We start from the raw sequence: 13,628 nt of genomic DNA, 5'->3' as shown, positions 1-13,628 counted from the left end.
ATTTAAAATAGCAAATTTTAAAAAAGAAGCTAGATAGATGTGAAAAAAAWTAAGCAAACCCCAGGGTAATAAGCAGAGCTTGAAAGGAGAAAGAGAGAAGAGATGAAACTGTAAATGTCTACTAGAGCAGAATGTTAAGTGTAAAACAAATAACAGTTATGAGATATTTCTGTTCAAATTTTGCTATGAAACCATGGGCCATTATCACGTTWTTTCTTTACAATTTATAAGTGAAAAAATTAGTGTTGGTTGGTTCATAGTTTCTCTACAAGTTTGTTAGTGTTTTTTTACACTGCAGACCAGAAGCTGTGGGCAAAGATCTGTTTAGTGACCATATCACCTGCAAGAATTCAGGGTTATGATAATACCTGGAGGAACACAGAAGGCCGAATTCAGAAAAATGRGGTATATTCAGGGTTATGAGAGCACTGATGGAATACTGTTAATTACATGAAAGACTGTTAGAAAATAACCTAGRAAATAAACATTTTCTTCTAAAAAGAGCTGCTGCCAGATTGGAACTCTCAGTTGTTTCTATTTGCTTTGCAAATTGTGTAGGTTTCCTGCATAATGTTTTTCTTTTTACCTTCCTGTATGTGTGAACAAGATTGCACAAAGATGTGATGGAAGAACTAACAATAATTCTTAYTGACTTTGAAGAACTGTTTATTCCCAATTCATGCAAATACATCTTATCAGTCTACTTGTGCTTTACACATCAAATGCATGTAAAAGAAAATACTTTATTCTCCAGTTATATCTCTTTATTGATGATTCTTGAAAATTATTGAGTCTTAATTCTGTATGGTCAATCCAACCTTCTGTAGTCAAATAAGGGGATAAATATCTATGTCTATTGTTGCTTTAAAGAAGATTTTTAAAACCTTGTCTTGGTACCTGAACAGATCTTGTTTTTTTCATTTCAACATAAAGATTCCTGACCTTAATATTTCCCCATCTTCTTCCTGTAGCTCTCACATGTCAGTATTCTTGTTTCATTGTATATTCCTTATCGGCACTTTTGTTTTTTTGGGGGGGATTCCATTGCAATACAACCTTGCTCCGAATCAGGGGGGAAAAGCGTGTATTAGCATATTGTTAAGATTTTGTTAGACCCTTTTTATGTCCTTATTTAGAATAAATGGTCTGCCACACAGARTAGGTTGACTATCAGATTTATGAAACTGTCATTTGCAAAAAGAATGAAATCAAATGAAAAAGTTATTTTTTTCTTTTTAAARGAAGCAATCTAGATTCATTAAGGAGGTGAATTGCTACTTAGGTCTTGTAGYATCTACATGAATTGTCTTTCAGTGATATTTCTCAGGTTAATGGAATTTAAGAAAGAATTTWTTGCATTCAGCCACAGAAATGGAGTATGTAAAAGTATGTGTGTGTTAGCTAACTGTTACACAGCAAGCTGGAAAGAGGGATTAGCTATTGTAAGCCATGGGTAGAAAAATAATTTATTTCATAGTTCTCAGTGTCAGTATTCTTAAATAAAGCTCAGGGTCACACAGACTACAAGGAGAAGAAGAAGTGAAAAATCAATTGTGTTAACCTAGTATGTAAATTTCATACGAACTGTAACTAGGAGTACATTTTAGAGTGTTTTAGAGTGTGTCTTTAGTTAATACAGCAAGAGTAAGAGCTGCAACAATTTTCAAATCAAAATGCAACCATGTGGCACAAGACCAGGGACCAGTGAAACAGATGTGAGTTCAATTGTTCAGTTGGTAGGTATTGGATCACATTGATTTTACTGTGTTCAGTTTGGAGTAGGATTWAATGCCTGATGCTGATTGAAACTGTATTTCCAGGTATGTTGTATTTTTACAGGTAAAACTCCATCTCAGTTTCTGAATTTAAGTCCTATTGTAAAAATATAGAATCTTTATGTTCATGGAGGGGTTTGTCTTTTTTAAAAATTCAAATGTACTTCAAGGACAGCGTGGTTTCATACATACTCAAAATGTTTTAGTGAAATGGATGCTACATAGTCTGAAAGCTGCCACCAGATGAGAACAGAAAAATATCTGGGTTTTTTTTGTTTTATTTTAGTGGTTTTTTTCACTAATAATGTGACTTTTTTGCCTGCTATGTGCATTTCAAAGCAGTGAAATAATGTGTGAAGAGGTTTTTTTTGCCTGCTGGTTCACTGGGGACTTAAGACTACCTAATGTCATATAGATTTTTATGTTTTTAGCAATAAAACTCCTTCCAGACTTTTCGTACAAATTAGAGAYACAAAATCTAATGTAGTTTTGTCCCTGAGAAATGACATTATCTTTCTGTTCCTGGTTATATGGGAGGCCTTGAATGTACCCTATTAMAGAGTAAAATTCCAGCTACAATCTGTGTATATGCATGTGCATCTGTAAATATACAGATGCATCTAAGGAATGATAAAAAAGTAGTACCCCATGGYGGAGATGAGTGATGTAGTTTGGTGAAGTATTACAGTTTAAGTTGTTCCTGTTGCAAGTAATSAAATTATGAACTACTTACTACTTACAGTTGTTTATTTGTATAAGAAATATGCATGAGTTCACTTCRCTTCAATAATATATGTTACAATTTACATAGATATATCTCTAATATACAGAATTTCAGTGACACGTCTTTGGTGTAGAAATAAAATATGTTTGAAAACACCAAAATAATGTAATTATTGTCTGTAGTAAAGATCAAAGTGTGGGAATTCCACATTACTTGTTTAGCTTGCTATAAAGGCTTCATTTTTCACCTACTTACAATGCAGCCTTATCAAAAATTCTCTCGTCACTCTGATTTAAAGAAGTGCTTATCCACTTCAAAGCTGATCCATAGCCATGATCTGWATCATGAATCATAGAATACAGAGTTGTTAAGGCTGGAAAGAACCTGTGGAGGTCATCAAGTCTAAACTCTCTGCTTAGAATAGGTTCAGACAGAAAAGATTTCTYAGGGCACTTGATTCTCCATCTTGAGTATCTCCAAGGGTGGAGACTCTACAACCTCTCTGGGCAACCTGTTCTACTGTTTACCACACTCACAGTAAAAAAAATGGGGGTTTGTCATGTTAAAAAAGATTTCCTGTGTTTCACTTTGTGTCCGTTTCCTCTTGTYCTTGCAGTGGGTGTCACTGCATAGACTCTGGATCTGTCTTCTCTGTACTTTTTTGCCRTGTACATCAAAGGTTCCCTTTGAGACTTTTGTCTCATGGACATATCTTTCTTTGGATATATCAGTGCCAAGAAACTGGAAAAAATAAATGTCTGATGTCAATGGAAGTTTCATGTTTCAAAAGCAGCATTGTCTCAAAAATTGAGGTTTTGTAAAATAGTCCATTTTAGTCAGAAGGGTCTGAATCTTGGCTATCTAGTTACTGCTGTAAATATGTTCTATCRACCTCATACAAAAAATAAGATCATATACCTTCTGTTTTGTCAGTGACTAAGAACAAATACAATATTCATGGTGTCATTATGAAAGCCAGGAAACCAGTAATATGTAGGCAAAAAGTTTTTGCTTTTGAACCTGAAGATGTTTCAAATTGCTGTGAGGAATACAGCTCAAGGAAAAATGAAATTGYTGTGTTGTGAAGTTACGAAGAATGGATTTATATTGGTTTCATATAAGAAAATATCACGTACCTCAAAAACAGATGAGTATTAAATATAAATTTTAAAATTAAGATAAATGTAGATTCAAACTCACTTTCTGTCCTGTTTCACCTACTCTGCTGATCTGTTCTTTCACTGTTTAATTTATTTTTACAGTATGTCCCTCCAGACCTTTGCATCTGTAATTTCGTCCTTGAACAGTCACTGTCTGTCAGAGCCCTTCAAGAAATGCTGGCTAGCACAGGGGATAATGCTGGTGAAGGGGTAAGTAAATTGACCTCAAAGAACATTAAATCTGAATATAGATTGTCCTCATTTCTTTCCTTGACCAGGATTTTCTAGAAGAGGGTTCTGGTGTCATAGTTTTCTTGGGACATTATTTCTCCACTGCTATAATCATATTAATTTCTCTTTGGCAATGAGGAGCTGGTGCAACTGTCTTCTGAATATTTGCAATCCACAGAACCAGAAACATCATCAGTTTGATTGCTTTGACCCTAATTCTCCAATTTCAGCTGAATCAAATTGAATTGAACTTCTATTCTCTTACAAACACAGCATGATAAAACTCTATGGCTTTACTTATTTTGCAACCTAATGGCTTGTTCTGCACTTCAGATCTTTAACTGGCACATATTATTGCACAGATGAAAAAGATGGAGTTCTCTCACCTCTGATCTTGCATTGTCAACCTTTGCATGCGTGGTTTTCAGACTTCATTAATAATGACCTTTCGTTTTCTGTTTTTGTGATTTTTTTATTTTTGCAATTACATTGCATTCTATCAAGAAGTCTTGAGGAAGATAAGGAAAAAAAACCACTGATTCAAATAAAAAAGGAAAAAAAACCACTGATTTCCTAGGCTTAGGAAAAAAATCCACTGATTCAAATATTTCTAGGATTCCTAAGTAATGACATAATTTTTAATATTTCCAAAATATTCACCCCAAATCTCAGCCAAAAYATTTAACCGGAGGTTAATAATATATATGAATATGAATTGGGGATTGGAAATAGAGGAAATAGAACATTTTTGATAATGATGATCATACTCTTCCTTAAGGAGTAGTAGACAATAAAAAAGACATTGTAATCTGTTGTGATGTATTTATTTGGAATCTGTCTTGCCCTGCATTTATTTTTTAAGTTAGCTGCCATCCATTGGGGAAATTGTAATAGGAACACAGCAGTTCATACTAATAAAAAGGGTGAAATAAAAAATGGTTTGCTTTCCATATTAAATTTAGTTTGAAATATAGTTCTGCTGCTACTTTCAGCTTTTTCTAGAGGAAGAATGTAGCATATTCAGTTTGGGGGTTTTGTTGTTTTGGTTTGGTTGTGGTGTTTTCTTGTTTTGTTTTGTTTTTTTTTTAATAAGTCAGCCTTAAAGTCACAAGTGATTCACTTAAAAACTTTCAGTAATAAAACAATAGCAAGTGTTTAATTCCTTGTTTTCAATATTCATATATTTGTTGCAAACTGAATGCATGTAATTTTATATTGACAACYTGTTTGTAATTAGAGTTAACTTTGCTGTTCAGGTTTTTTTTTTTTCTTCCTGAAAAGAAAAATTATAATGTATAAAAAAAGTGCTATATACACTGCTACATGTTTTTCCAGTTTTCTTCACCAAGCAGTGATAAATCTGTACACGACTAAAACCGTTTTTTTTTATGAATGCCATATTTTGAAGAAGCTTGGTAGTTTAACTTATGTATTGTTCACAGCATGTAAAATCATTTGCCTACACATTATTTGAGTTCCTGGAGTATCCTTTAATTTTCTCCATCCCTTCCAAAYGAATCCAAGGATGAGAACTGACCTTAAATGCAGTCCAAAAGGAACTCAAAAGATGTGTGTTAAATTCTCTAAAGGAAGCAAATGGAAAATCCAGTTTTGCMTCTCCCTGATCTTGTCATAGTTTTACATATTTGTAATTAATAATTGTACTTGGTCGAATGGTACTATGGATGGAGTATGGTACTTGGTACTTGGTACTATGGATGCAGTTGCTTTAATTAATCTGAAACTAGTTTAGGATTAATATTAGCAAGTAGATAGCCTTAGTATATGCTTMAACTATTCTGGGCAGTAGGTATGTTTTTTTCTCTGTCAGATTCCAGTTTGTGTATGTATAAATGTATTTATGTTGGTTTTTTTTTTTTTTTGATGCCTGCGTGAAGTTTATAAGAAAGGTAAGTAGTGTCTTATTTAATTTATAATGTGCTTTTGAAAATGTTGTRTTTTACTTAATCATAATCTAAATTAGTTGTCAATAAAAGCCTTTGACAAAGAACAYTGTTTGTTCCTTTGGCAGATATTTGGCTACTGCTGTAGCTACTTCAGTATGATTTTTGCCCAGCGCATACATTTCACAATTTGTTGGAATATTTTCACTCATTCCTTGACCTGCCATAGCTCTTCATGTTGTTTCATGGTTGTTATTGCAGTCCATGCACTGCAGTGGAGTTCTGACCTTCTCCACCCTGTTTCCTGTTCTGCAGGCAGCTCAAGGGGGTGGCCACAGGACCCTGCTGTACGGCCACGCTATCCTGCTTCGACATTCGTTCAGTGAAATGGTGAGTGAGGGAGCCCCTCCACAGAATGAGTACCATGATTMATAAATGTCTTTTTACCAAAATAAAAACCATATCACTTTGGAATCATGTCTTTTCCAAGCTATCTTATGCAATGGATGTAAAGTTAATAATTTACAGTGTCTCAACACCGTAATAGAACCTGTTTAAATTCAGGTTCTTTATCTAACTCAGAAACGTAGCCAAAAATCCTTTGGGCACAGAGTATTTCTGTGTCCTTAAGGAATCCATTTTAATGATASTTCCATTAGCAAGTGAATTTGTTGTGGTATGTGTTATTTTTTTCCACATCATATTTTACAAGCTTCCATTTGGCATCCCATAGTTCCCAGGGGTTATGCCCACAAAGATGCTGTCTTCAGGCTGCCTTGTATAAATTTTGTCACACTGCTGGAAAAATTCAGCTGTTTTGAATCTTTGACCTACTAGGGGTCATGTAAAAACATTTAATAGAAGGCTGAAGAAATGAGAAGTCAGGAAAACATCTTCCCTCCTTCTTCCTGTACTAGAAAATGCTACAGTAATCTTYAAACTTCATTGCTTGTGTTTATGARCCATAAAAATTGTAGTTGCCCTGATATAYCCAGAGTTGCAAGTATGATTACTGCCTTTTGATATGTTTTTTAATGTTTTCATGAATCAGAATTAATGTGATAGGGCTGTAATTAGATGTTTGGCTGTTCCTATCTGATGAGCTATATGAAACTTCAGAAGGTAGAAGCTAAATTGCACAGCTGAAGTGGAAATGTGCTGCAGTGGAAAAGGATTTTGATGTTTTTAATTCAGGAAGAGCTTCTGTATGAATAAGAACATAATTAATGGAAAAAAWTAATAATTAATAGTAAGATCAAGTAATTTAAGTGTTTTTAATTGGCATGTGTGTTAATAGATACTCTTGATTTTTTGTTTTCCATAACTTCACTGTTTTGCAGTATTTGACATGTTTAACATCATCAAGATCCCAGACAGATAAACTTGCATTTGATGTGGGACTACGAGAAAATGCAGCAGGTATGGCAAGTTATTTTGGAAGGAAAATGATTCACCCATTTCTGGTTTTGGAAGAGGCATTGAGTTTTATGTGATTGTAAGCTTATGAATTTAATCTTATATGTTCATCAGAAATAAGAAGACTGAGAGAAATGACTGTCGGTATTAAGGACTTTCAGCAAATGAAATGACTCTGTGTAAGAATGTGAGAGAGCCTTGTATTTAAACTGACAATACAACTGCAATTAAATTGGGTGATAATGGTCAAAGTAAAAATTTTGTGTTGAAGAAAACAAATTTGATGCATTTTGGTTTTTTGTTTTGAGAGAGTCATATGGAAAAGCCATGTATTGGTGCATTCATAACATGCATTGTAACCAAATAACAAAACAAGTTTGCAACCTGCAGTGCAGGAAAGCAGAAAATATATAATGAGCACATTGCTAAAAGCTGAATAGAAATATACACATAAAATGGACAAAACAGTAACGGGACAAAGTGGAARCGATAAAATAGAAACATTACATTATGAGAAAGATTTAAAATCTAATTAATGCATTTCTGGGAGTACTGCCATTAACTTTCCTGCTGACAGAAATATACTAATAAAATTCTGTGTTTCCGTGAAAGGACATAAAATTATGGGTTGCCACTGGGAGCTATATTAAATGAATTTAAAGGTAACTTAGCTACAAAAAAACACAAGTAGRTTTACATGCTGCTGTGTACATAGTGCCCATATTACTGAAATTAATGAGTATTCGTCAGTAACAAGTGACTCTGCAGTACTCAGGCCCAGACATATATTGAAGGGAAAATCTAAGTCCCTGTATGCACACATCCCCAGTGTAARGCTTCAAATAAAGAAATACCAGTTTTGTAAATATAAACCTGCGCTTTCTATTGTGTTTTTAATTTTTTTWWAAATAAAATCAAATTGATTTGACTGATGATGGAGAGGCACTGGAATTGTATTAAAGAGGCACTGTCAGTATTAAAATGGTGAGGAATCATAATCTTTGAAATTTTTTTTCAGGCAACTCTCTACAAAAGTTTCTCTTTTGAATGAGTGAAATTTGTCTTTCAGTTTTTGATAGCCATGCAGAAGGTGGTCTTAGACAGATATAAGCAGGCTGTTGTTTTTCTTTGATTGTTGCCTTAGATGGAGAACATTTTCTTTAGGCATTTTGATAAAAGAAATGTAYATGATAAAAGGGATGCTTGTGTTTAATCTCTACAAAAATAGTTTCAGTGAAATTGGTCTTTATAATTTTATAGCTTTTTTTCAGACTTATTGTGCATGTGTCTGCTTCTGTCTATGAGGTTTTGGAATGAGTATCTGTGTTTTTTCATTGATATTTGCTTAAATGTACATATATAAGAAGACCCTTGTGCACATAGGTAAGATTTAAAAASCGACACAGAAAAAGAGTGTTTAGTTTCAGCACAGAAGGCTTTGATAAATGCATGATACTGCACGCCTGGAAAGCTCCTAAACTGAGAGCCATAATATCACTTCCCCTTTGCCTTACTCCCTCACCTATCAAACTGTGCTAATGAATTGGTTTCAGCTGCAGGAAGTATTCTTCATGTTGCAGAGGGAAAAGTCACTGGCTATTAAAAATTATTTTGTTTGAAGATTTATCATTTTATGCTTGTATGAATGTAACTTCTATTTATTATCTTCACTATGATTAGTTTCATAACGTTCAAATTTTGTGTTAAGGAGGTTTTGCATGAAATATCTTAATCAACTGAACAAATTTTTGTGCTTTGTATGATTCTACCAAATTTGTCATTTTCTTTTTTTTTTTTTTTCTTTTTCACTTTGCATTGTTTGGTGAGAAAGTTATATTCAACTTGTTTTCTTTGGAGTGTTATCTTTCACACTCTGAAGAGTGTGAAATTTTGAAATGAGTTAGGTAATCTTCCCAGAATCAGGGTGGGTGTGGGTGTGTTTGTGCAGGGTAACCTGGAATCTTACATTTCATGCGTAGGAAATGTTCTATGTTTGTCACCCTTAGGCTTGGTGCTATTTTTAATCATGTGGTCTGTAGTGCTAGTGGAACTGCTTCCAGCTTTGATAGAGTATGTGATAAAGAAGATTGTGAACTAAATATGACCATTAAACAAAAGAAGGCATTAAAGGTGATAAATAACATTAAGGTAGCTGTCAGCAATTTACTGGCAAGGAGCCCCTCCAAGGGAGAGCCGTTTCTGAGCAGTATTTTGTAAAGTCTGTTTAAAAATACTTGAAAAGGGAAATATTAGATACGACAAAGATTGGTTGACAAAAAGTTTCAAGCAAAATAAAAGCACTGAAAATGATTGAAAAGAGGATTCATGGTTTTATAAGGTGAATGTCTTATAAGGCAATTTTTATGGTGTTATTTCAATGTTATAYAAAGATATCCTTAGATTTCTTGGGAGTTTTCTGTTTTTCAGAACCTTGACTAGTGCCTCTGTCCTTTAGGTGAGGCATGCTGGTGGACAATACACCCTGCTTCTAAGCAAAGGTCAGAAGGAGAAAAAGTTCGAATAGGTGATGACCTTATCCTGGTCAGTGTGTCCTCTGAAAGATACCTGGTAAGTCTGGTTTTTTTAGCTGGTGGTGGAAAATGGCGGGAAAATACAATGAGGATATGGGGAGATTGGTTGTGATTCTTACAAGTTTGTTTTTTTCTAATCTAGGGAATAATGTCTGGTTGTAATGCATTTTTGCTTTTCCTCACTGAAAGGGGTGTGTGTGTCTGAGTCCCTCCTCCAGAACAAGACAGCTTTGATGTCTCTTTCCCAAATTYTAGAATACTAATTTGAGAAGAATATTTTTGTGTTTATTTTATGATGCATTCTCTTTTGAATAAATTAATATACTAAATATTTTAAATCATATTTTTCACTRTTTCCTGTTACCATTGTCTTATTTCAGCATCTCTCCGTGTCAAATGGAAATATTCAGGTGGATGCCTCCTTTATGCAGACACTATGGAATGTACATCCTATATGCTCAGGAAGCAATATTACAGAAGGTTTGCCATTTTATTTATTTAGAAGTGTATATAAATTAGATTAATATGTGTGCTTTTGATAAAGAGTGAAAATATTTTTAAAAATCGCCCCCAGGACCTCAATCAAAAAGTTCAGTGAAAATAAAGAAAAGAAGCTTAGAAGAGAAGAATACTTGAAGGAAAACAGGGAAATACAGATACTTCATCTGGGTTAACTGAAAAAAAAGCTAAATTCCTGTAACTTTGGAATAACAAAGCTCTAAAAGCTGTATGAAAAATGAAAAATCTGTTTAATTTGGGGGAGCAGGTGCTGCAGAATAACTAAAGCCAGAAAACTTAGATTTTTGCATAAAATTTTCCTAAATATGGTTCCACTATAGATAAAACAGRACAGAGATAAAGGTCCAGGCAAAATCGAAAACAGTTTTCTCAAAGTTCCTATTTCAGTCTCTCAGTTCTRTTTTCTAAGGATATGTCCTCAATATCCTTTCCGGTGCTCACAGCCATGCATCCTTATTGTTTTATTCAGCCTAAATCCTATACCACAGGGTCAGGATTTCTTTCCAGGTGCTTGATGACACTTCATGGTCACGTTTAAGAGGCATCACCTTATTCTGAGCAATGTCTGGTTCTGTGCTGAAAGTCTGATCCATTCAGTGTCTCTCTTATTTCAGTGCCGTACTTTGTCATTACACTGTCACAGCAAACCTTGTACTTCACCTCTGCTGTCCTCTGTTCAAAGTATCAGTACTTGACATTCACAAACCACTTAAATGTCTTTAAGTCAGGATTATTTTGTATCACTTGTCTGTAAAACTTACAATTTATGATATACTAATATACAATATAATAGGAAAAAAATGAAGGATTTTAAGGGAACTGAAAGAGATGTAGCACTTCCCTGGGACGAGCTACCGTAAGTCTTGATAGAAGCTGACTACCCTGGTGTTAGACTTATTTTAGTAATCTTATTAGAGCTATGATTGGGTTCTTCTAACCCCAAGTGGTTTACATCCACATCCCACAGGGTTTCTGTGCACTGGCCCATAAGAAACCTGTCTCAGAGCCTTAGGTTTTCATTTTAAGAGCATATGGGACATGGATTTCCCTCGTTATAGTTTCTGATTGCTTTGTTATACTGGAGCTGGATATTTAAAAATGGCTGTCTGGTGGCCTGCCATCATGGGCCATAAAGAGAACAGGGATCAACCCCAGAAAAGTCTGTTTTCTCATGCTTCACAGGTAAAACAAAAACAAGCAAACAGAAAAAATGGCCCAGAACTGGTTGCATAATCCAAAATCTTGTAATTAAAAAAAGTTGGGGTGGAGTAAGCAGAGAAGTAGGTTTTCTATGTGTCAGTTGTTTCTGAACTACTTGGACTTTGGTTTAGTTTTATATATGTTCTCAGAATGGTTTATGTGAGAGATGATTGTATGTCAAAAGACATAGCAGTCTAGCTAAGTGGAATGAGCAGACAGARCGTGGGATTTCCCGAGTCTAAAACTGGTTTGGGAATTAGAAAATTCACTTTTGAGGTATTTGTAAATAGGTTGTTTGTAAATATGTTGTTTGTCAATATGTTGAGAGAACATAAATATATTTTACATAAAGTGKTTTTTTTCCACATTATTTCTTTGTTTTGACTTTTACTTTAATTTGCAACAGGGTAATTGCCAGTTACACTTTTCCTAATGTAAAAATTTATATTGAATTGGCTGGACAGTATGAAAGTTTCCTTCTGTCCTTCCTCCCTTATGTGTGTTCTTATAAAAAGCAGTAATTTCACTTACAAGGTCAGAACAGTTTGAACTAGGGTCTGATGAATCATTCCTCTCCTACACCATCTTTGCCTTTTCTTTTTTTAGTGTTTTTTTTCGAGTGCCTGGTTTTGACCTGTACTCTTTGTGTTAAGTGGGTTGGAAAGTTGGCTTCCATTAAAGTCAATCTTCAGAACTGCGAGGTGTTTCTCTGTCCTCTGTCTCCTGCTGCTGCTGTGCACCTTTGATTTTGACACAAATGATAAATGTCAGAACAAAGTGATGAACTCATGGAACTGTTCCGTATTGAGATCAATTAAACTGTATTAAGGGGGAGGAAACTATGGTATTAMCTGTTTGATTTGGCTTTTACCTAAAGCATTCAATTTTCAAAACAATACTTGCTACAGAAGTTTTAAATTTCCTTTTCTTCTCAGAATCCTAATTTGACTTTTAAATATTTAAAGTTTGCTTTTGCTTTGTCTTTATTTTCAGAWTAATTATTTCAAAATAAAAAAGCTAGTAAAAATAATATGTTGTTGCACTAAATTTGTACTTGTTCTTCAATTTCAGTTATGAGTGAAAATTTGGGAAATGTATTTCATATAAGTCTTTTGAATTTTCTAGACTTTTATGAAGGTGTTATTTTCATAGTGGCAGTGTTTTAGCTGATGAGTAAATGAGCTTCTTCTTCAGGATATCTTCTTGGTGGGCACGTGCTACGTTTTTTCCATGGCCATGATGAGTGCTTGACAATTCCATCTACAGATCAGAATGATTCACAGCACAAGTAAGTGATGGTGCATTTTTATACGTTTCCTCCTTTCAAAAATGGAACAGATTGTCAGCTGAATTTGAAGTTAGGTAGAATAAACACTCTTTACAACAGTTTTTAATTAGGCGATGACATTGTACAGAAGGTAAGACCTACTAAGCAGAAAATCAGTCATGAGTTCTTTCATTGCTGAAATTCAGGTAGTTGATTTTCACTGGAATTTCATCCTGTAATGTTGCTTGTCCCTAGTGCATACTACTAAGTAGAGGTAAGAAAGTGTTAGCAGGAAGATGGTAAAGTGAAAAAGAAAAATCCCTAAAATATCTGTGTAAGTTTGGCCTCTACAATGACTTTTATATTTTACATATTTTGTACTTTTTTTTGCAAGTTTTTGCTGTCACAAATTTGATTAATATATTAAGAAAATTAGACCATATTAGCTAGACTAAACCACTTTTGTATTAAACTTATATCTACAGTTCTCATATGTTTATTTATTACTTGAATTTTTCTGCATTCTTTGAATGTTGCTGTTAATAGGAAGCAAAGCAAGCTAATAAATTTGCCACACAAAACCTGGTAGCTTTAAAAATCATATTCAACAAATAAGACCTTTATACTCATTGTGACAAATAAGTTGTGCTTTAGGTAATACGATACCGCAAGTAACATTCAGTTATGTCAGGTAAACTTGGCAGMTCTAAATTTTCTATGTTTACATTTCTGTGGAGTAAAAATGTCTCCAAAGCCTAAAGAGAACCCAAACTGAGAACCACAAAAATTCACTTGGTGTTTTTTTWATTGTCATTCTCTTCATATGTGTGAAGGAAAAGAAATAAAATTTCAGAGTGTATGATAATGTACACACCTAGYATAAAATTTCTAGCAAAAGAAC

The 13,628-nt window shown here is 34.0% G+C and overlaps 1 protein-coding gene across 1 annotated transcript in view; it reads left to right on the top strand.

Annotated features, from left to right (window-relative positions):
• Positions 1 to 13,628, top strand: part of RYR3 (ryanodine receptor 3) — a 155,507-nt gene that overhangs the window by 13,560 nt on the left and 128,319 nt on the right. Inside the window, exons 3-9 of the mRNA XM_057375080.1 lie at positions 3,762 to 3,869; positions 5,789 to 5,800; positions 6,110 to 6,184; positions 7,135 to 7,213; positions 9,666 to 9,778; positions 10,122 to 10,221; positions 12,655 to 12,748. Coding sequence (XP_057231063.1) covers positions 3,762 to 3,869; positions 5,789 to 5,800; positions 6,110 to 6,184; positions 7,135 to 7,213; positions 9,666 to 9,778; positions 10,122 to 10,221; positions 12,655 to 12,748 — 581 coding nt within the window. The remainder of the gene's footprint in view (positions 1 to 3,761; positions 3,870 to 5,788; positions 5,801 to 6,109; positions 6,185 to 7,134; positions 7,214 to 9,665; positions 9,779 to 10,121; positions 10,222 to 12,654; positions 12,749 to 13,628) is intronic.

Source organism: Malurus melanocephalus, unplaced genomic scaffold (assembly GCF_030028575.1).
Source record: "Malurus melanocephalus ecotype Western Australia unplaced genomic scaffold, MMel_1.1 scaffold_238, whole genome shotgun sequence".
NCBI lineage: Eukaryota > Metazoa > Chordata > Aves > Passeriformes > Maluridae > Malurus > Malurus melanocephalus.
This window is presented reverse-complemented; position numbering and strand designations above follow the sequence as displayed.